The sequence below is a fragment of the Hippoglossus stenolepis genome, chromosome 3 (genome assembly GCF_022539355.2).
Source record: "Hippoglossus stenolepis isolate QCI-W04-F060 chromosome 3, HSTE1.2, whole genome shotgun sequence".
NCBI lineage: Eukaryota > Metazoa > Chordata > Actinopteri > Pleuronectiformes > Pleuronectidae > Hippoglossus > Hippoglossus stenolepis.
The window spans coordinates 11467915-11492317 of NC_061485.1; the positions used below are offsets into that span (position 1 = coordinate 11467915).

General features: G+C 41.1%; 1 protein-coding gene across 2 annotated transcripts; it reads left to right on the top strand.

Annotated features, from left to right (window-relative positions):
* The first annotated feature begins 744 nt into the window (after positions 1-744).
* slc6a11b (solute carrier family 6 member 11b) lies at positions 745-24403 on the top strand. 2 transcript variants are annotated; one of them, XM_035152538.2, is made up of 15 exons: positions 745-1060; positions 1695-1919; positions 2660-2794; positions 3066-3206; positions 3382-3463; positions 6231-6363; positions 9475-9609; positions 14936-15039; positions 15662-15786; positions 16503-16615; positions 16770-16907; positions 18816-18918; positions 19578-19678; positions 20213-20383; positions 22044-24403. In XM_035152538.2, exons 2-15 carry the CDS (start codon positions 1709-1711, stop codon positions 22185-22187), a joined length of 1836 nt encoding a protein of 611 aa, XP_035008429.1. In that variant the 5' UTR covers positions 745-1060; positions 1695-1708; the 3' UTR covers positions 22188-24403. The 2 variants fall into 2 exon arrangements, with proteins under 2 accessions (XP_035008429.1, XP_035008428.1); XM_035152537.2 differs by having other exon boundaries at positions 746-1060; positions 1692-1919.

A 24403-nucleotide genomic window follows, 5' to 3' on the forward strand; every position in this document is an offset into this window, starting at 1 on the left:
CTCTGCATTACAGTCATTAATGAGCTCAATCTTCAACATTCAACAGTTAACATTCGAGTTGCAGTCGCCATTGTTTGAAGTACATACACAGTGGCATAGAAACTCCACCGCCCACTAGTGTTTGGCAGAGTAATTGCAGAGTGATATAGACACGCAGCATCGGGTCTGCGTTGACCTGTGACAAAAGTATGAACCAGGCTTTAAAAATAAAATCAAACATAAATAAATTCATGAATTTACCTATTCATGTAAAGTCTTGGTAGGCTAATGGTTAGCTTTGACGCTTACAAGATGTTTATATGTTTTTTTTAGTCAGACTGGTTGCATGCTAAATACATGCTATGACTATACATTCATGGAGTTATTATGTATATGCAGCCCAAGAAAAAAATAATTAACAACTGAGATATGGTTTAAAATACATCCAAACAGGTACTAACTTCTGAAATTCAGTCATTGAGTAACACCAGAGAAATTTCAATTAACGACAACTTGACCTATCATCCAGTTCTTTCCACATCCCACTTGTGGAGTAATATATTTATTACTAGTTATCATGTGAATACCAGGAGACTTTATCCTTTTAATTTAAGTGTTGGAAATGTATGTTTTTAGATGCTTAAACTTGCTTTTTTTGGCTATAAGGTAAAACCCATTCTCCTCTCGTCAGCCTGCTGTCTGTGCTCTCTGGCTGCAGAGTGTGGTGTGAGCTACATGTTACCACCACATGGCTTCTATCCAACTGGAGGCGCATGAGAGTGGTGCGCCTGGAGAGTGGAGTCGCAGTCGCAGGTTCTCCAGCGCCTGGTGCAAGATCCTTCTCCCGTCAACTGTGCCACGTCTGGGGTCTTCCTTTATCCAGACGAAGAAACCTAACCGAAACCACTTCAAACCCGGCGTGTATGCAGATTGTTCTCCTTCCCCTCTGCTGACCCCTCTCTCCCTCTTTCTTCTCCTCCCCCTGTACAGGCTTAACCATCCTGAGTGTTTGTAAAGACGATTGTCAGAGCGCAGCGTCGCGGAGCCAAAAGGAGCTTTGCCACTGTTCCATAGGAGACTGGTGAGTTACCTCTCAGGTTAAATGTCTTGGATTTCATATTAATACGATCATACATCTTTCATACTTAGTCACAATATCGTATCATATTCTTTTTGCGTGTTATTCTAACTTCTTATTGGGCTGCAGGCTCAGATGCTGTAAGTAGGCTATTGTGATTGGGTTGATTGATTAGTAATTAGCCTCCACTGTATTTGTATAAAAGTTTTTATTATGAACTATTTTTATTCTTGATGTTGTAGTTGTTGAAGTTCACATTGAATAGAAGTTGGTTCAGTTGGAGTCTAATCTGTTTTGGTGGTAAAACAATAATGTACACGTTTCTATTCTATCCTATTCTATTCCTGAATGCAAAGTGAATGGGGTATTATAGTTGATTTCACATTGCTTCGGGCTGATTAAAGGCACATGCAGCTCTTCAGTGAAAATTAATTAGACCGTCTTCACTGATTGATTTGATCAAAAGTGGATTATTATGGATGTGGTGTCGCACCAATGGGACACTCCTCTTCTCATTCAGATAGTCCCAGGACACTCACTCTCTGGAAAAAGTCTCAAGTCCTGGTAGGGCGGTCGACTTTAGAACAAAACAACAACTTCTATTTGAGTTTTATTTCCTTAATTTGTCTCTCAGCAGGCTGCTGGAGAGTCATGACAGCTGAGAAAAGTGGGCCGGTTGTAAACGGTAAACCAGAGGATGGTAGAGATCCGGAAGGGTCCAGCTCCAGCCTCGACCGGGGGGACTACAATGAGAGGGGCCATTGGAACAACAAGATCGAGTTTTTCCTGTCTGTGGCCGGAGAGATCATCGGGCTGGGCAATGTGTGGAGGTTCCCTTACCTCTGCTACAAGAATGGAGGAGGTAGAGATGCTTTCCTTACATTACAAGAGAATAATAATTATAATGAAGTGAAGGACATTAGACAAGCTCCCTTGCTGGAAGGAGGAAATAACAATGGTACCTGTAAGAAGGAACTCAGCTGATTATCTGTGATAAGATAAATGAATAAAATGCTGTGATTGTTAATACGTCTACACAGCACTTTTCAAAGTAAGGACTTTTCATTTCTGGGGTTTTTCCATGTATACAATCGAGCAGGCAACAGAAGTTTCATAATCCAGTGTCTTTCATTATTTCATCCATTATGCACAATCATGTAGTCAATAGAAGAGGTGGGTTCCCTCATTAGACTGCATGCAGAGTATGGATCCAGCTCAGGATCTGAAAAGGTCATCCTGCTGTGTGTGTGTGTGTGTGTGTGTGTGTGTGTGTGTGTGTGTGTGTGTGTGTGTGTGTGTGTGTGTGTGTGTGTGTGTGTGTGTGTGTGTGTGTGGCATCAGTTCATCTGAATTCATCCCTGCAGGGATTTATGTCTGAAGAAGTCAGTTTTTCTTTTTAGGTGAAATCATATTTTGAACTTCTGTGCCCTCGGACTTGCAGATCTAGTAACGATTCACCGCTCATCTTGCCCGATGTCACCTGGGTTTGGCTGCAGCCCCCCCCGCTGCGAGCCTCAAAGGATGAACACTGTAGATAATGGATGGATGGATGAATAAAGTGGTATTCATGTTGTGTATTTATTTTCTTTTGTGTGCACAAAGGTGCGTTCTTCGTTCCGTATGTCATCTTCTTTGTGTGCTGCGGTATCCCCGTGTTTTTCCTGGAGACGGCCCTGGGTCAGTTCACCAGCGAGGGAGGCATCACCTGCTGGAGAAAAATCTGCCCGCTGTTTGAGGGTAAGAGGAGACAACACGTCATATTATTCACATTTAGGATTAAAGAGAGAAGTAGAAAGAAGTCGACCTGATGAAACTCACTTCTCGCAAACATCTACATTAAATATTATTCTATCATTTGTTGGGTTTTACCAGTTTTTATCAGCAGGTGTCTTACTGACATTGGTCAGTTTTGAAAGTGGCAATTAATGCAATTTACTTCACATAGCGAGGTCGAGTTAAATCTGTTCACCTGCAGAATCTTTTCATCTGTCACTTTTTGTGTTTTCAGGTATCGGTTATGCGACGCAGGTGATTGAAGCTTATCTAAACGCGTACTACATAGTGATCCTAGCCTGGGCCATCTTCTACTTCTTCAACTGCTTCACCACCGAGCTGCCCTGGGCTGGTTGTGGACACTATTGGAATACAGGTGAGGGAATATAGGATAAGACAGGAACATCTTCATACAACCACAAATCACCATGTTCACCCTCTTTGTTTCATGAGAAAAGGAAGTCGACAACACAGAAATGCAGTCAGATCTTGATGTATCATATCTGAGTGTTTACCTGCCAAAATAATACCATGCTGTTGTGTCTCCATAGAGAACTGTGTTGACTATTATGGAGAAAATGCCACAAACATCACAAACCTCAACGCAACTTCTCCAGTCATTGAGTTCTGGGAGTGAGTACATTTCTAATCTCTATTTTTATTCCACTTCATTTTCATCTTCTCTTACATCTGCCATTATTCATAAAAGAAATGAAAAGCTTGTTAGTCACATTAAAAACACATAATAATGGCTTTTTATCTCCACTCGTATAAAATATTAATGAAATGTCATTAATAATGAATAGATGCTCTGTCAGTTTAACATGTCAACTCCTGTTTTTTTTAATTAAAATTATCTAGCATATCATTGAAAAGCTGAGCTGCCGACGGCTCCACACTGTTTCACAGACCCCACCCATTCTCTAACCTTTCCCCCATTAATTAGTCAGCCCTTTTCATATTTGTGTGGCAGCAGGCCCTGTTAGGCCAGCTGTCTCCCAGCTAGAGCCATGTGTGTGGCAGCGGATCAGGCCTTGTCAGTGTGTAATGCTGACCACACTTCCTGTCTCACTGCCAGCGGCTGTGTTTACACTGCTCCGTCTCAAACCTCATCTTCATCCCACCTATGAATCTTCTCAAACTACACATTTGTATAGCGACGGTTAAATTGAAATTATTGAATTCATTATTGCATTTCATCAGAATTGATCTAACAGTGATTTAAAGGTCGGCAACATAAACATAAAAAGAGACAAACATGTCCGACCAACATGTTGTTGGCACAAACAGAAACTAACTGAGCCTTGTTCAGTCTGTGCCAGGACACACTTGTGTTTGTACTGTACATGCAGCAAACAGCACAAACAGCAGAGCTATGTGTTAAACAAGCAGCATTCAGCCATCTGTATAGATTTTAATATTTTATTTCATCTTTACTTTTCTATTTCTTATATCTTTGTTGGCACTAGCTGAGTCTGAACAGGGAGTATATATAATAAGTGATGTGTGTGTGTATGATGAAAAGCATCACAAAATAGTTTACACATCTTTTGCACATCTGTGAAATAACATCACAGCTGCATCAGTGAATACGTCAAAAGCCAGAGATTACAAATCTGACTGAGAAAGATATCCTGTATTTGCACCTGTATTTTTACATTTGAAAACATTACAAATACTTCAAAAATTACTTACTATTACTATTAATACAGAAAATGTACCATTCTATTTGTTACCAGGTAGATAAAAAGATTTAACCATTCACACTGAAAACTTGCACATACACTTAACAATATGTCAGCAAATCATACACAAGAGATTGCGTATATTTACACACATTAGTGTTCACATCTTGGCCCCTCGTCTGACCAGGAAGGGACCTTGGACGGGGGGGGGGTGAGTGTGGGGGGGTGGCAGTTGGACCCAGCCTGTGGCCGGCCACCAAGAACATGTCATGACGATCAATGGCTGGTCGGGAGCTGCGGGGGTGAACTCGGTGGCACAGATTTGGCAGCACCTTGTAACTCTGTGGCTCCGACTCTCGCTTCTCATCCTCCATCAATGCTGTGGCCTGGCTGTGCTTCAGCAAACAGGAAATTAACCGTTGATCCGCCACCACTCTGCACATTACATCACGCCCAAATATTGAACCTAATAGTCATCTGGGCTTTAACGTTTTGCTCTGTAACTATTGCTCCTATGTGAACAATTGCCACTGCTATCAGATCCCATCGGCCTGAACACTCCCATGGATTTTCTTATGATTACAATGAGCCTAACTATCCACAATGTCAGCAACTTAAAGTCAGAAAAAAGGCGTCTTTCCCAAAAGACAAAACTACTTTGGTAAGGGCGTGCTTTTCTCAGCTGGTTCACATCTGTTTACCATGATGAGGTTGCACATCTGGGGGCCACCAGAATGTCTGACAGCTGCATGAGGATGATTATTGTCAAACCAGCAGATGCAGCAGAAAAGATAATAATGGAGGAGTTCTGTTAAAACCTAAACTCTAATTTAGCTCGTACTGTCATGGCTGACGGGTCTGACGGTGGTGGATCTATTCTCTTCATGGTCATCCCAGTGGAGCGGACTTCTTCTTACCTGGCAGTGATCACGTCATTGCAGTTGTCCCACCAACACATGATGCCCAGTAGCAGCTTTAGGTCTTAAAGGATATAAAACAAAATGTCAAGTGCTTCAATGTTTTCTACTGCATTGGTCATATAGGTTTGTTCCCATTTCATCTTACGTTGATGTAATGGACGACTCAGAGAGGCCTTGTTGTTTGTCTCCCAGCGTACGTTATTAAATGAAAGGTGAAAACTGAATCTTCACCATGCCATGTTAATGTTTTAGTCCCTGACGGAAAGTGGATGAATAGTTTGGTCAGGATCTTAGAATAGAGTATGCTCATCCTTAGTGACTGTGCCTTTAATGATCAAAGCCAGTGTATGTATGGGTTTGTTTTCCTGTTGTCGAATTTGTAGCCTCAAGCAATATCCACGTCATTGCACATTATATTTGTAAGTTGTCAAAATGAACTATCTGTATTTACAGTAGAGTTTGCTTCAGTATGGTTTTAAAGCTGAAGAGTAGATATATTGTGTGGGGGTGGTGGGGGATGCATTCACCAATATTCTGAGGGAACATGGCGGAACAGCAGCAGATATGACACCACTATTTATGCTGTGCAACCGCAAGCAAATGTTTATTTTTCATCATCTTCCCTCTGTGCTGTAACTTATTTACACTCAGTGCCTGTAGATCTAAAACTGTGCAGATTCCATGAAGCGCCGCCGCCTCAGCTTTCTCAGAAAGTACATTTAATGTCACATGAACAAAATTCCCTCAAACCAAACTGTAGGTTACTAATCCTCTGTGTTTTCTGCGCCCAAACAGACGCAGAGTGCTGAAGATATCAGATGGTATCGAGCACATGGGGGGGGTGCGTTGGGAGCTGGCCATGTGTCTGGCCCTGGCCTGGTTCATCTGCTACTTCTGCATCTGGAAGGGACCCAAGTCAACTGGCAAGGTAAGACAGAGTAATGCATGCTTACTATTGTGTGAGTGTGCGTGTGTGTCAGTGGTTGTGTGTGTGTGTGTGTGTGTGTGTGTGTGTGTGTGTGTGTGTGTGTGTGTGTGTGTGTGTGTGTGTGTGTGTGTGTGTGTGTGTGTGTGTGTGTGTGTGGTAATCTGAGTGGTTGCAGCGTAAAGTGAGAGCCTCCTGTTTGTATTGCATGATGATTTCACATGATGGACTAATGGTTAATGATACTCTATGTGTAATATGTGCTGTAACCACACCATCCAACTCATGATGGAGGAATCTATACTTGAATTTGTGTCATTTTGAATGTGCATGTTTTGGTGCTGCCGCCAGTTTTCATTCACTGGAGCAACTTTACACACTGAAGCAACCACAAGATACAGGTTTTTTACACCTTATCCTCAAAACAACTTCCTCACGTGCACCCTCCTGCAGGTCTGCACCACCCACTTCCACCTTTTCCGTTTTAATGTTCTCTCCTCGAGTCTCCTCTTGCAGCCTTGAGGAGGGCGATATGGAGTCTGCACCTGAGAAAGTCCCATAGATTCAATGAGCAGTTAGAGAGGTAGAGTGAGAAAAAGAGGGAAGAAAGAGGGTAAAGGGAGGAGAAGTGTGTGAGGAAGAAAAATTAATGGGTTTGCACATGACGGGAAAAAAAAAAAAGCAGGCAGCGATGCCTATATCTCCCTGAAGTGTCTTTTGTGTGGCTGTGAAGTAAGAGGAGGAGAATGCTTCTTCATGGCCGGGCTTTAGCAGCTGGTCCAAGATTGATTCCTGTATTCAGTGGGGGAAAGGAGAGTGTTCATGAGGAGCATGCAGAGTGTATCCTCAGCCTCCGCCTCTGCTGCCTCTGCCTCTCTCTCTCTCTCTCTCTCTCTCTCTCTCTCTCTCTCTCTCTCTCTCTCTCTCTCTCTCCCGCTATGAGAAATTAACCACAGCTCAGAGAGAGAGCGAGAGAGAGAGAGAGGTGCTTTTCTTCTCCTCAGACCCGAGTGCCCATTCAGTTCCGACTCGGCTAAGCTGTTTGCTTTTGTTGTTTGTCGGCCATTCTCACATTTAAGCCCTCCCGTTAGATTTACGGCGAGGCAGGGGCGAGTTTGACCAGTAAATTTGTGGTGGCTTTAAATGTTTGCCCGTGGTGAGCTGGAGGGAGCATGTTGAGAATCGGAACATTCATGGAGAGATTGAACATTGTTCTTTAGATCCCAGGAGGGGGTGGGGAGAAAGAGGGAGAGGAGGTTTAGGATGTGTAATCGTTTTATTTGACAAATTAATGGAGGGATCTGTTGGGCAGGAGACAAGTTTCCCCACAGTTTCCCTGTAGGCCACACTGGGATTAACAGAGACTCAGGTTCTATAGTTCATGATATTTAAAGCAAAGTGTCTTGTTCATGTGGCACTCAAACCTTTTTTGTCCACACACTGGAGTTTGGTTTAGAAGCTCAGTGCTGCAAAGCTTCCATTCATAAAACCACAGCCTGAAGTTGTACAGTAGTGTGACCAGTGGTGTGTGCCTGCGTGCATGAGTGTGGGTTCAGGCCGACGTGTGTGAAGGGTTAATCTTATCTGTAGTATCTACACACCCGTTTTTTATTTTGTGAATGAAGTTTTGTGTGAGTGTGTGTGTGCGTCTACTCGTGCCCTCCTGTGCATGCTTCAAAGAGAAGCACATTTTCCCACACTGCCAGCATCACTCCTCTGGGCTTCTCCTGTTTAAGAGACCGGGCCAGAGGAGCCCTCTTTTCTTTTCAGTCCCCTGGCCCGGCTCTGTTCTGTCCTGTTCTGTCCTCAATTGGACTTTGACTGGATGCCAGCGAGCCGGGGGATGTATGTTGCCCGCCTCTGCCTTCCAAGAGGCCAGGATTTTTCCTCAAGGGGTTTCTAAGAGTCTTGAGATGTCGAGCACAATTCTGCAACTCCTGAATAGCTCAATAAAAAAGCGAGCGTTGGTTTGATGGTTAGCAAGCGCTAGCCACTGTAAAGAAGCTGCTGTATGTGTGGTGTTGAGTCGACAGCAGTGCTACCGTGCTGTACATGACACATTACTAAATGTATAGATGTCTGTACATTGGTATTGTTATATCTGATTCCAGGTTCTAGGTTTGTTATTAGCCATATGACACATGTCAGATTCTGTAATACATTGATATGCTGGATTAAAAAAAACAACGCAGCAATTTCCCATTTTAAAAAGTGGATGTGACAGCTCAGGATCCCCTGGCCCATAACATCCTTTTATGTCCCGACATTGATAATGTGGTAAAACCTGCAGTATATACGACTGTATCTATTAACAGCCATCACTGAAAACCCTGTTTTGTTATGTTACTGTAACTGTAGTTCAATTGGATCTTGGTACAATTATATTTTCCACTTGTGACTCTTATCAGTACATAATTAGATATTGACTAGTGTCACCATTTTAATTAAACTCCGCTAACAAGTGGTTATAAACACGGTCACAACAAGGCAACAACTCAAACCTTATCCTGAGCAGTTATTTTACTGCAACCTTTTTCCTCCGATTATATAAATTCTGTCAATCCAATGTCTTCATGATGATGTGATGTGATTGGATACATTGGTTAGAACCCAATATTAAATAAAGGGCCCAAATATTACACTTCTCCTGTGTTTTGTGAGAAGTTATAATATCTCTAAAAGGAATTTTTTTTCTGGTTTTAAGTCTTCCCTCTTGAAATCAAGCAAGAACAGGGTGTTATTTATCCGTCTCTGAGCCTCTCTTCTGATTGGCTGACTGCTTTCTGCATGAATTATGGCCTACTACTGTGCTGGGGTCATGACTGAAGGTAGTGACCGTATATCTGTCACATCACAGACTTGCGGAAGTCCCGTTGGCTCGTGTACAGGCACAGTTTCTGAATAAGGGCTGAGCACTTCTCTGTGAATCGTCCATTTTGATACTTTCACTGTATTTATGAAGCCAAAAACCAATTTCAAAACCTAGAAAGTCACAGAAATGTCACTTTTTACAACATAGGATCTTTAAGCTCTAAAAGGTTCTGACAGTTACTAATCATCAAGTGTGTTTTTCTATAATCTGTACACAGACCTGTGCATATTGTGTGTCTACAGGTTGTATACGTGACAGCTACCTTCCCTTACGTCATGTTGTTGGTCCTGTTGATCAGAGGAGTAACGCTGCCAGGAGCATTAGAAGGCATCAAGTTCTACCTCTACCCAGACATCTCACGTCTCTCGGACCCTCAGGTAGGCCTCAACGATCCGTGTTTGTCTTCTACTGCTGCAGCAGTGAAAATCCTTCAAAATTAAGTGACAACATATACATAATGCCACCGAAGGGCAAGGGAAGTATTCATCATAGCTATTGTGATACTGGGGCCACCTACGGGCAGTTTTACAGTCAAGCTCCTTTTATCTTTATTTATGTGTGAGGATGTCATCACTTATGCGAGTAACCAGAAAGACAGTCAGGATTACAGAGGACATGCACTGTGTCACCGAGTGCAGTGTAAATACGTCTTTGCATTCAGAAGAAAATGTGCTTGTGTCACCAAAACCCTGCATTTGACATTTGAAATATTCACACACAACATGCACACACATCACACACACACCAGTGAGCTTTGATGCTTATCGGTAATTGCAAGTGTCAGGGTTGCAGGGGCGAATACGATCCTTGCCTATAGATTTCATACATCATGTCTTTAAATACAGCTCTTCACTGTGGGTGATATGACTTTTCTTGCTAATAGTAGCAGGTTGGCTTTGGAAATGCAAGTCCAGACACTAAGGCCTGGTGATACTGACAGGGTGTTTTTGAGGGAGGGGGTCTGCATATCAAAGTGACTGTACTACATGATAAACAGTGCATATAATACATATTTAAAACCTGAACTCAGCAAATCCAGGGTCTGTACCGTGTCCTTAACTTATTATTCCAACAGGAAGCTGCAGGCAGTATTTTGATTATTTGATCTGTTGACCTGGACTTATTATATTGTGCTTAAGCTATGACTGTAGTCAAACAGGAGAGGTTAAAAATACGAGACTCAGGGAAATGCATGTAAACCCCTGCCTCACACCCACCTGTGTGGAGCTGAGAAGCTGCCAGGGGGACAGGTGGTGTTGCTGTTACTGCGATGAAATAAGGAATCAGGCCTTTTCCCCTCCCCTCCCCCTATCACAATGTGTGCACCATTTTGTCCCAAAAACAGTTTAATGTCCAGGATACACAAAACCACTTGCTGTATTATCATCCCATGCAGAAAGAAAGATATATAGATAAAAGCAGCTCTTCACATTGTTTAGATTTGGCTTCATTCCTTCTGATACTGACTCTACCTTTAATATGGAGCCGTGATATATCCTAACACATCCTGTCGGTGATGAGATGAGAAACAAACACAGAGCTCTGAGAACCTGGAGGGGTGGAGAGATCAAGATTTAAGGTTAATAGAGGTGGTGCATTAACATAAAAGTCATAGAGACAGAGCAGACTCCTTGACCTCCTTTGGAAAAAGGCAGACAGCTCGGGGTCGCTAGGCAACAGTGCACTAGAAAATGTCACTGGATGGGGTGTCATGACAACGTGAATTGAAATAGATGAAGAGTTTGAGGGAGGAGGAGAGAGGAGACGGGAGCGGATGGATAGATAGATAGATAGATAGATGGATGGATGGATGGATGGATGGATGGATGGATGGATGGATAGATAGATAGATAGATAGATAGATAGATAGATAGATAGATAGATAGATAGATAGATAGATAGATAGATAGATAGATAGATAGATAGATAGATAGATAGATAGATAGATAGAGATAGAAGATGATAGTAGATAGATAGATGGATGGATAGGTGGATGGATGGATGGATGGATGGATAGATAGATAGATAGATAGATAGATAGATAGATAGATAGATAGATAGATAGATAGATAGATAGATAGATAGATGGATGGATAGGTGGATGGATGGATGGATGGATGGAGGTAGATAGATAGATAGATAGATAGATAGATAGATAGATAGATAGATAGATAGATAGATAGATAGATAGATAGATAGATAGATAGATAGATAGAATGTAGTGAATACTAAATATTACAAGTTCGCCCTCAGTGAAAAGCTTTAACACCTGAGTTAGAAACCAAACACTAATGCACTCACCTGACACACAACTTTAGTGTGATGCCAGTGTCAGTTTTGTAATCATGCGTATACGAATTGTGCGTTTATAAAATGATTAGCTCTCTTCCAACTTGCACATTTGACACATACCCCTCTTGTTCAGACTCTTATCTGGTCTGAACACCTGAGACGCCATCGATGTGATAACGAGCAAATGTTGCTGCCTCTGAAATAATTAAAAATCTTGTGGGACTGTAACTGTACAGGCAGACGAGCCAGAGTGCTCCACACAACATGTTTAGCCGCGCAGCTCCTTGTGCTGAGAAAGGTGTTAAAAACATATAGTGTCATGCCATGATATAATGTAGCGTAAAGATTTTATAAAGCCTAAACGTTAACCTTTGCCTTTTTTTTTTAGCTAAATAAATACAAAAATAGACAATTCCCAACAATACAGGAAACGCAGGTAGGGTTAAGCAGGTAACAAGGTGTAAGGTCACGCAATAAGGGGGTAAACTCTTGCATTAGTGATTTTAGTAAAGCAAGAAAAAGAGAAACTGTGATAAAGATGGATGGTGAAGAAGTGACAAAAAAAGGGGGACTGACAAAAAAAAGACAAACAATCTGAGGCACAGAGCGAGTGAAGGAGGGTGATAAAGAAGTGCTGCTGTTTAGCAGAGGAAGACATTACTTCTGACACCAGTGTTAAATCAGCTTCCTCACGGACAATCAGGGCTCTGTTCCGTCCAGCAGGCTGTGTGTGTGTGTGTGTGTGTGTGTGTGTCACCCCCTCTTTTCACACCCCTAAACTTCATCATGCCTTCCCTCTTCTTTTCCTCCTATACCTTTCTCTCTCTGGTCGTTTCTCTCCTTCTCTTTACACATTTCCACTCCCTGACCATCGCTGCTGTCTTTCCATGCTTCACAACTGCAAATGGTGTTTGCCTCTTTTCTCCAAACCTGCAAAAAGGGATTTTGGACAGTAGAGCTTTGGACACATCTCTAAACGTAACACGGACATTATCACCACATAAAGCTGTTCATGACAATTCACTATTTGTTTAACTCAAAATAGTTTGATGATTATCAGGTCTAGATTAAATGTCATTCATTGATCATTCATTGTGTCTCAGAAATAAAGTAGTGAGTCAAATCTAGTTTATTCATCTCAACTGAATTTCTTAATGCTGCACTTCCAGCTTTCACACTGTAGAAAAGTTTCCTGAAGCCACAGTCTCAACACAACCAAACACAAGCCGACCAAATTAGGCACAACATCAACAAGTGATTCTCTCGGGGCCTGGGCCTTTAAGGTTTCACCGCTCGGTGCGGCTATCGGCCGAGGGCGAACTAAAGGGAACATTAATGAACATTAGGAGAGAAAGGCCTGTTCTTCCACAGGAACAGTCCTGTGTTTGTGAGGTCACAGAAGTTACCGTGGTTACTCCCAGGAGGGAGCGAAGACCGTGCGTTTGTTAATTGTTCCTCGGTGGGGAAATGAGATTAGTGGCTGAATGGTGATGTGAGAGAGTTTTCAAAGAGCCATGCTGCATTAAGTTTGAATTCGCTAGCACCCCATGCTACGCCGTGGGTTCTAGGATCCTGTGCTGTACTGCAAACTAGTTTCCTAATGCACTTTTTACTGCCGTCACATTCAGGAACCGTGCATGTTTCCATGAATAAAACTCCTCTGTTTAGATATTGTACCTAAATATATTATAAACTGGGAATACCAGAGATTATTATAATCAATATTGTGCCTCTTTACCTGTTCTTATCACCAAATATTTATCAATAAGTTGATGTAAATTTATCTCCCTAACCAGGATGCAGTGGTGGTAAGAGAGTCTGTATTTAGAACAACTTGAGTATATAAACTTTAAGCAGCTTTAAACTTCTTTCCCTGTTCATCAGATTTACACGATGCATCTCAAATCACTGCCATTACTGTCTGTGAAGTTTTAAATGTAATTTTGAAATCATTTGATTGCAAATGAAATTGAATTCACCTCTCTGCTCACTATTCCACTATACTGACAAAAAGCTTTCAGTCAAACAAGTACAAAATATAAAAAGCTGTCCATCGTTAATCCCCATCTAACAGTGGAAAGGAAGGAAGCTAGTGAAGCGTAATATGAATATTTAGGCACTGGGAGACTGCAGCTACTTTTAGGATGTTAATCCATGATTCATGCTGCTCCACCGTGTGCCTCTCAGAGGGGGAAGAGAACGGTTGAGCTGAGCCATAATTTCATTACCAAGTCAGTGAGATGATGAAAATCAGGTAGACGAGGGGTAACAAAAGAAATGTGGGCTTTCATTAGACCTCTTGCCATATCGTGGTAATCGCTTGTAAATGGGAAAGCCTCCTCTATTCATTCTCATTCTGAGGTTTAATTAATTTTAAAAAATGGCACAAAGAAATTTTATTGTCAATGATAATAGGCTGAGGAGCAAAAGAATGAAGTGGAAATTAAACTTTAAGCTGGATTAAGAGCATGAGAAATGATCAGATGCTGTAAAAGTTTCTGAAACAGTGTGTGTCTGTATACTCGTTTTTGTACCTCTTTAGGACCTTTTACAGCATAAACACTGACCTTGTCGGGACCAGTAGACCTCATGGGGACCAACACTTGGTCCTACTGGGGCAAAATGTGATTTCTGAGGTCCTGGTTAAGGTTAGAGGTAAGATGTGAATAGTGGTTAGGTTAAGGTTAGAGTTAGGCAAGAATTGGTCTTGGTTAAGGAAAAAAGGGATGAGGTTTTGGTCAGGCTGTCCACATGGATGGAAGTCAATGAAAAATCTGTGTAAGGATAGCTGAACAAACCTGTGTGTCAGTGCTGGGCTGTGTGTACATCACAATACATAAAAAAAAAGGATTAAATTACTGCCACACTGAGTTAAACAGGAACTCATCATGAATTCAAAGTTCAAAAAGCCCAAACACAAAGAGTTCCAAAGTATATTTGTAATAAAAACATTCTGAAGAAGTCCACAAAAGTTTTTAAAATGCTTTACAGGAGCAGAACACCTCGTGGTTTACACACATACACATTTAACCTCAACATCATCCTAGCAGGGACATTTGTTGCTTGTCGATACTTCCCTTTCTCTCTGTATATTTTCTCTTTGTATCTTAAATGTCAGTCTCTTCTATGGGGGTGAAAATAACTAAAATAACCTAAAAGCAGACAGTGAGGGGTCAGTGGATGATGTGATGAGTATGAAACTGACTCATAAGTCGCCAGACCACAACCCAAAGAAACGCTGGAAGAAGAAAACTGCTTCATCATGGAGTTCAGACATTTAAAGAATCTGTATCGAGCATCAATGAAGCCGTTGTTGATGGTCGTAATGAGCCAACACTTCACAGAAACATTTTCCTGTATGCTCACACACATATCAGTGTATGTAATGTGTCTTTGTGACTTTTACACCAGGTATGGGTAGATGCAGGAACACAAATCTTCTTCTCCTATGCCATCTGCTTGGGTTGTCTCACTGCTCTGGGAAGTTACAATTCCTACAACAACAACTGCTACAGGTAAGATTGTGGCTACATGTAGATGGGTGGTTGGGTGATAATGAAAGCCATCAATAGAGATACATGTCCCTGTACACACAAAGAATATAAGAACACAGGTAAAACCCATGGATTAAATATCAAGATGGACGTCCTGTCTCAACTTCCTCCCACAATCAAAAAATGAAGCCAAAATATTCCAGATGCCGCCATTTTGTGCCAGAGTCTGTGCAGTAGTGATTGGGGGATGAATACACATGCTTAAAGCATCAAATAACTAATAAAAACAAACCTAATGGAAAAATGTAATTGTGACAAACATCAGTGTGATAAGAACTCCCTACAATGACAGAAACCATCTTTGCTAAAAATGTATTAAACATGTACTTGGACTTTTTAGTTTGGTCCATGTCCCATCCATTAACATGGAGGAAGGATTCATAATCTATACTGCCACCAGTCAGCAGGTGACAATCAATACATGTTGGCTTTACTTTTGGAAAGCTCTCTGTCATCCATGCACAGTCTATGGTAAAACAGCAGGGGGGAAAGGGGATGCGTTTCCATCCATGTTGTAGTATTATGGTCAAGTGCCACCGGACCAGTAAGTGTGATCTCTCTCTCTTTCTGTCCTGCTCCCCAGGGACTGCCTCATGCTGTGCTGTCTGAACAGCGGCACCAGCTTTGTGGCAGGTTTTGCCATCTTCTCTGTGCTGGGCTTCATGGCCTTTGAACAAAATGTTCCCATCGAAGCTGTGGCAGAGTCTGGTGAGATAATAACAGACATTATCACGTAATGTTTCAGAATGAAAAATAATGAATTATCTACAGACTTTAAGAACACACACTGGATCTAAAGCAGTGGCCAGACTGAATCTCTGTGCTTCCATCCACCACATTCTGTTAGAATGGATAAACATACCCAGTTATATAAGTCCACACTCTTCACCTAGGCTCTTAGACCACCGCAGAATGATTTATTCAAGTCACCATCAATGATTTAGTGAATGTGACGGAGTGAGAGATTTGAAATGTTTGTCTTGGAGTCTGGTGAGGGTAGTGCTTAATGTTTCAGATAATGTGTTTCCAAGGCTCCGTCACCAGATAGAAGTGATAAATTACACAAGAGCATTTTCTTTTGACCCAGTCTGATCTGATCTGATCCACAAGTACTTAGAAAAGATACTGTGTCACTTTCCGTCTTTGCACTTATGTTTGCTGGTTTATTTCTTATGTTTTTTTGAGAGAGACAGTCAAACACTTAATTAAACTGATGATAGAAATAAAATAACATGCCCTAGTCTGTCTTTTTATCAACTTACACAAAACATAGGGTTAGGGCTAAAGCCTTCAAAGTTTGTATCTTGAAAGTGAGTGTTTTATGGTCTATGCCTCGGTTATTACTATTATGTTTTAAATGTTGCTTGAAAAACCTGCACCTGCTCTTTTTAAACTCCTGCTTTCTGATTTTTTTTGTGATGCAGGTCCTGGTCTTGCTTTCATAGCGTACCCCAAGGCTGTTACTATGATGCCTCTGTCTCCTCTTTGGGCCGGTCTCTTCTTTATAATGCTCATCTTTCTGGGCCTGGACAGTCAGGTGAGATCCACTGGTGTCATAATAATAATTACATTTTTCAGATGATTTGGCTCTAAACAGAAAATTACAATTTCACAAGTAAACAAATCAAAATAAGGCATGAAATGATGCTCCTTCCCATTTTTTTTGTAATAAAGTTTTGTTTTCGTTGCAGTTTGTGTGTGTGGAGAGTTTGGTGACAGCTGTGGTGGACATGTACCCGGAGACCTTCAGGAGAGGCTACCGCAGAGAATGGCTGATCCTCGGCATGTCAATAGTTTCCTTCTTTATAGGTCTCATCATGTGTACAGAGGTAAGACTCAGCTATAGTCACATCATTAGAGATAAAGGTACCACATATGTGAAGGATGTTTGTGTTGAACTGTACTTTAGTGGAGGACCAGTTAAATTAAAACACCCAACATGTTACTTCGTATTTTTGACACTCTTTTAAACGTATTGCGAATTTTTAAGGCCAGCTTTGTTTTCAGGTTTTGTTGTCTCTTTGACTTAAATATTTACTCTTTAGATTTCAGTTGTCAAAGGTCCTGGTGACCTTTGACAGTGAATAAACTGTATTCAGACTGAAACTACTGATTGGCAGAGGCATACAATCACAGGATGGTAATTCTTGTTGCTAATACTTTCTAATAAGTCAAATTAAACTACTTTTATAAAGTAATTTAAACAGTAAACTTCCACTAAGGATCTTTATATCTTCAGAGAAAGATTGTTTAAATAGCACTTGTTATAAACTTCACATCATGCTTTTATTTTTTATGTAGCCATATCATCATCATCATCATCACCAGCACCAACAACAGCAGCAGCAATAGCATCATCTTCATAATCATCATCATCATCATCATCATCATCATCATCATCATCATCATCATCATCGAAAGACAAGTCTGAGATGAAATCCAATCAGGTACATTCAGATTATTGTCTTTATTCTTGGTAAATCAAATATTTGAACATGAATTGATCCGGAGTCTAATAATAAATTAGAACAATGTGATTGTGATTCGCTGCCTTCAGTGTTTCCGTGTTTCCTTTGATCTCCTCCACTAGACATTTCGATTTCAAACCTCGAGCCTCACAGTCATGTTATCCATCTAGAGCGACATCTATGTCACCAGCTGTCGGTCGTGCTTTTAAGACCTCTCATCCTAGTGTTGTAATAATGGAGGAGAATCCGGTTCTTTACACTATCGAGGACTTCCATCCACTAAAAGCTTCTCATCTCTCCATATGCACTGCACTCATCCACCCCCACTGTAAACATACTGTACTCTAGTGGCCCATAATGGCAAAGAAAAAAGCAATTTAATGCAATATTGAAGCCCGTTACTTCTGTCTGTTATATACAGCTGCTTTGTGCCCATTTTCAGTCGCCACTACATTTGAACTCATCTCCCACCCCCACCTGCACTCGAGGCTCTTGAGACTCTGTATTCCTTTCTGCCAGCAAAGAGCCATCATGAATACGATGTCACAAGGAGCCTGGAGTAGGATTTAACACAGTTCAAAAGGTCTTCTGGGAGTGTAGTGCAATACTTGGCTGAAAGAGTCAGTCAGTGAGACATTTTGATGATATTCTAAATTGTTTACCTGCAAGGTTTGAGCAGTGATGTCGCCTCAGATTCAGAGATAAAATATAATGGCCCTTTGGTGGAGGCAGAAAGGAGCAGATACATTATTTTGAGTGGAGGGAGCGTATGGAGAGTACATGATATAAATATGAACATAACCACTGGCACTAAGAAATCATTTGAAGGAGCAGTGTGAGATTTTGGGAAAGTATTAATTAATAATATTATTATTCACTCTCTTTAAGAGAGTAAGGTGAGAAGAAAGATGTCACTCCTACATATGCAGGCTTATTCAATGTCAGCAAGAAGAAAATTTAAATACCTATAGTAGACAGCCCAACCCAGACTACTGAAGAACAGTCTATCTTGTCAAAAGGCTGTTTAAACCCCCCAAAAACACCAGAGATGTTTATTATTATTGTATTAAATCCTCATTATAATAAACTAAAAGAAATATCAGAGCTGGGTGACACTATGGATTTGTTTGATACACAAGCTTGTGTGATCGGTCCCTGACAGGCTAAATGAAACACACCTGATTCACTTCATATTCACACTCATCTAACCGCGCCTGATGCTCGTGTTGTGGCTGTGGCAGACAACTGACGCCTGTCTTGTCCAATCAGGGAGGGATGTACGTCTTCCAGCTGTTTGACTCGTACGCTGCGAGCGGAATGTGTTTGCTGTTCGTGGCCATATTCGAGTCCATATGTATCGGCTGGGTGTACGGTAAGAGGAGGAACTCAGGTTTCAACACATCAAGAGGTCTCAGAGCAGAGATGTTTTCTACATCTCACTCTTGTCACTTCAGATAAAGTATCAGTAGTCTGTGTTTCATTAACTGGGAAACTGTCAGACATTTCAACACGGTGAGAAAACAGGCAAATGCACAAATATAGAGTCAGGCTCTTTGTCATATTTCTTCTCTGCCCTCTGCTGGAGAACGGTCTCCATGCAGCATTCATGGTGCTGCACAAGGCACACAATTCATTTGACTGATGTTAAAATTATATTATGGTGTTATAGCACTGTGAGAATTTGTCCTTCAGTATTTTTCCCAAGCAAACATTGTGTATTGCAGTCTGCACATTGAATGCATTAAATGAAGAAATACAATGTTTGGCTCACATTTCGGGATGTAAATGTTTAATTTCATATTTCTATATTGAAATGTTTTATTTTGTAATTATTTGAATTTTATTTAAAAATGTTATGTTCAAATATTTTGAATATTTAAATTGCACATTTATTAAATGTTCTGCCAAATAATTTGACAACAAACCAAGTGACAGTGTTTAGATAACCATCCTCTGTCAAGAAGCATCAATCACGTCGTTATTTCTGATGATCCGTGCAGAGACTCTGAGTGACGCTGATTTGCGTTTCAGGTAGTGACAGATTCTACACGAACATCGAGGACATGATTGGCTACAAACCTGTCTTCTTCATCAAATGGTGCTGGATGATCCTGACCCCGGGCATCTGTTCTGTGAGTGCACGGCAAACACAACATCAACAGCAAACAACTCATCATGCAGATGATCACATTGGTGATGAGGAACAGAGACATTCTCAGTTTTTTCTATTATATTCAGTGGTGGAATAAAAGTATATTTTTTTTATCTTGCAATGTAACACAGTTTAGTTGTAACCTGTAGCAGTTGCCATATAGACAGTAAAATTAGAACATAAAGTTTTTGGATTTATGTTTACAATATTTCTAATTACAAAAACATTAGGACAACCTGTACATCACATGTGCAGCTTTGATTGATACCTGGTTTTAATTGAAACTATTTACACATTTATTAATTTAACAACTGCTTTGGATTTTCCCGCATGAATGAAACATGAAGGCTCTTAAGTGTATGTAAGAGGCCCTTGTACTTATCTTTACTAGATCAGTATTTATTACAGCACCACACTGATTCTGAATTCAAAGTACGCACCGGGATCTTTATTTATTCATCAGAGGCATTTCTTTCTTACTATATAAATAGAATGTCCTTTTTGTTTGCCACAGGCGATTTTCCTGTTCTTCCTGATTAAATACAAACCGCTGAAGTACAACAACGTGTACACCTACCCTGACTGGGGCTACGGTATCGGCTGGGCCATGGCCATGTCCTCGATGGTCTGCATCCCCTTAGGGATGATCTGGATGATCTGGAAGACTCCTGGCACCTTCTCTGAGGTAATGAATTTGTCTTATTTATTGTAAAACTTCTATTACTAACTAAAGAAAATATAGTTGGAGGAACAATGGCCTCCAACCAAACCTTGTAGCTTCTTATCCAAAAGAAAAAAAATGCCCCCATTCCAAACGATCGTCATTATACAGATGGACGACACATCTCCAAATCTTTGCCATGTATTTGATGTCCACTCTGCTACCATGGAGGAGACAGGGTTTATGACCTATGCAGCAGACAGCCACCAGGGGCAATTCAAATGGCTATTTTTCTTCTTTACACAAAAAATCCCAATGCAACATGTTGTGTTCCCTCAGACTTTCACTAATTCACTATCTGTCCAATAATCAGTCACAAGAGCCTTTGATTGAAAGAACCCCAACTTTTCCGTGTTCTGTGGAACAGCAGCCCCTCCTCTTCTCTGACCTAATTCATCAGATATCGTCCTAATTCTGACCCTTTGTCAAAAAACATAGAAAATACAGGTTTAAGGCTTCGTTGGGGAAGAATTTGCTATTCAGGGTCTGGACCTTCTTTCTGCATTAGTGATTGCATATTGGTCCGTACTCCGGCTGGGTTGTCGTCCCAAGCAAAAATACTTTAATACAAAGCCTGTAACTGATGTTTACATCCTTTCTCTTCCAAAACAACAATGGACAGTGTTAGCTGGTGTTGTCTTGTAAAACTCGCATTGATTGTTTTGCATTTTGGGCAAATCACTTTCCCACCTTGTGCTGGATGAGCCTGAAGGAAGCAGCTGCTGTATCTCTCCCAACAGACTTTCTCAGAGGGATTGTGACACAGTTGGATGATCTCCTGTTATTGCTTGAGGGGCGGATCAAATATACAAATTACAGGCTCCTGATATGAGAATGATCAGTCGTGGCCTCCAGCCTTTGATCGACCTGAGGCGTGTTGAAAAACAGAAGAATGATATCAGTGACGTTTTGGTCATATCTTGAATGGAGTCCACATGGCACACGAACATAGGCTAGGGTACCGTAGAAATCTTGGTGCCTAGATTAAATTCCAGTGGATTACTTACATTTATTTAAAGCTATATGTCTCTTATACCCGTATTATTTGCCTGCTTTATTATGAAGGGGGCATGTTTTTGGGTTGTCCGTCCATCCGTCCATTAATCTTGTGAACACAATATCTCAAGAAGGCCTTGGAGGAATTTATTCAAATTTGTTACCAATGTTTTGAGATGACATTCACTTAGAATCTCAGATTAAATGATTAGATTTTGGGGGTTAAAGGTAAAGGCCATGGTGGCTTCACAAAACATGTTTTTGGCCTCTCGAACATGATATCTCAGGTCTGCCTGGATGGATGGATGGATGGATGGATGGATAGATAGATAGATAGATAGATAGATAGATAGATAGATAGATAGATAGATAGATAGATAGATAGATAGATGGACGGACGGACGGACGGACGGACGGACGGACGGACGGACAGACAGACAGACAGACAGACAGACAGACAGACAGACAGACAGATAGATAGATGGATATATTTAGCATTAAATCAAGAAAATATGGCAAAGACACGTTTTCATTTTATGCACAAGATGTACTTCTCAATGCTGCTACTAGAAGTAACATTGTGGTGTGAGAATAAGAGTGAACCTGTTTTCTCTTTCTCTCTCTGCAGAGAATAAAGAAATTGACGACTCCCAGCAAAGATCTGAAAATGAGAGGGAAACTCGCCGCCCTCAGTCCTTACGCTGCCAACGACGCAAAACTCAAGGTTGATGGGAAAATATCCACCATCTCAGAGAAGGAGACGCATTTCTAACCGAACCCCCGACAGAGCGACAGCGCTGCCTGACGTCTTGACAACAAGTCCGACAACCGAAAACTACAGCAAACAACAACAACAACAACAACCATATCCACCGCTACACAAAACAGGATATTAAACAAATGACTCGGAGTGTTATCTTTGTTTTGTAAAAAAAAAAAAAAAGAAGAACAAAGGGAAAGGTTATCACATTATTTTGTAGTCTGCTTCTGTTTTGCACAAACTTTGAATAACAAGTTTATTGTTTGATTTAATATTGTCACTAAAGCAGCTGTTTTCTTTCTTTTCTAACAATAATATTTTAAACCTCAGTTTGTGGTTGAAACTTGTCCTGGTACCGTGTCAGTACTGGTCACACTAGTGTTTGTGCCTTTAGAACAATACGTGTTGTGTTGTTAAAAGGCTTACACTGTACATGTATTGACAAAGTGCTGCGTTACTCTATTAGGTACTAGGTACCCAAATGTGACTTTCTAAGATGTATCAGCTTGGGGACCATTCTACATAGTTTAGTGTGTCAAGAGAGGATACAGCAGCAAGTCTTAGTGCTGAGGCTGTAGGAGGCAACACAATTCCCTGTAAAGAAAAGGCTTAGAGTTGTACATTAAGAGTTAAGATATTGAAATCTTGGGCGCCAACAGAACCAGCTGTGACTGTGATGGCTGCGGATCTTTTTCTGGCCTTTAGTCATTCTCCTGTACTTGAATTCAGCGTTGTTGCTAAGCAACGTAAGCAAAAAAACTCTGCTGACTGGATGTAATTGAGTGATATTAATAGGTCATTGTTCATCAAGTTATTGGACCCCTCAGGGCTTTGCAGATTTCCATGGCACCACTCTTTCTAAAAGTCTTTGCTCCAGAGGTTTACAGAAATTTTATAGGATTTAAACACTGTAGATATCTTTAATTTTACATCTGTTAGGTTTGAGGTGAAAATCTTACCATGGCTGCAAAAAGCAGTCAGGGACTCGCAGGCTGAGTCTCAAACACACCTCTTTCTCCAGCTGCCCTCCTATAAGTCGTGGATATCCGTCATTTCACAGTAATTATACTGAGTCTAACGCAGAGTGACAGACAGACGTGCCTCCACCCGACTTGTTTTATTTCCTGCTCCGCCTGTAGAGGAGAAGACGGACGCCCATCAGATGAGCTTTTCAAAACCCATCTGTCTTCTTATCCCCGCTCTTCTTATTCTGTCCCCTTCTCTCTTTTCTCTCCCTGATTCTCTGCTTGTCCACCTCCTTCCACTTCTGTCTTTGGCTGTTTTTAATCCCATGGAGAGCTTGAACGAGGTCTCGTATAAAACCAAGATGCCACTGAAGGCTTTGTATCTGGATATCAGCAATAGTCTGATTGATTCTTTGACCTTTCCAAGGTCATTGTGAAACTGAACCCACGGCTTTTAATTTATCTGTCGCTGTTGGAGTGAAGCCTCAGTCTGCCCCTGTCATTCATGTCATTGTGGTTAATTGACAATGAGCTGGTCTCATTGCTCCGATCGATCTCAGTCCATCACGGCCTCGTCCGATCAGCACTGGAATGACTCGTCCTTCCACCCCTTCCTCGCCTTTGTCCGCCTTTCTCTCCTTTCTCTCCTCCCTTCCTTTCTTTTCCTTTGTCCTTGTTTCCTGATGAAAATGCAATCTGACGAGAGCATCTGAGGGGGTGAAACTTGAAATCTTGATCTCGTTACAGTTTTTCAGGAGGAGGCAAAGAAAGCAAGGGAAGTAATAAGGAACTGATGAGCTGAGGAAGTGCGTGATGGAGGAAGTAATGAGGGAAAGCGAGGAAGTTTTGGGTGACAGAAGCCCCTCCTGTCTGAGCTGTGACATCCTCTTAAACATGTGATTGGTCCCTGTGGTGTGGTTGCATTGTGGCGTTATCACCTCCTCACTGATGTTTGTGCAAGTTAATCGTCGTTTGCGTTTGGGAATTATAGCCTGCTCTTTAACACTGATTATGATGATGTATATTTTTACATCTCTTTCTAGAAACCTATGGTCTATTTCTTTGCGATGAAAAAGAATTTGCTGTAATAAAATACGTCTTTTGTTTTGACTTTTGATATGCCGCTCAAAAGATCTTGTTATAGAAATATAATGAAAGGTGTTTTACTGGTCTGTACTGTTCTACACGCATTTTGGTATTCACAGGACACGTGAACGGTCTGCTTACTCATTTTTAAGAATAAATATGGTAAAGGAAAACTGA

Excerpts from the sequence above, each read along its gene's own strand:
- slc6a11b (XM_035152538.2), top strand. The coding sequence starts at position 1,709 with ATGACAGCTGAGAAAAGTGGGCCGGTTGTAAACGGTAAACCAGAGGAT. Across the intron at positions 6,364-9,474 it reads GACCCAAGTCAACTGGCAAG|GTTGTATACGTGACAGCTAC; the intron begins GTAAGACAGAGT and ends GTGTGTCTACAG. Across the intron at positions 9,610-14,935 it reads CACGTCTCTCGGACCCTCAG|GTATGGGTAGATGCAGGAAC; the intron begins GTAGGCCTCAAC and ends CTTTTACACCAG.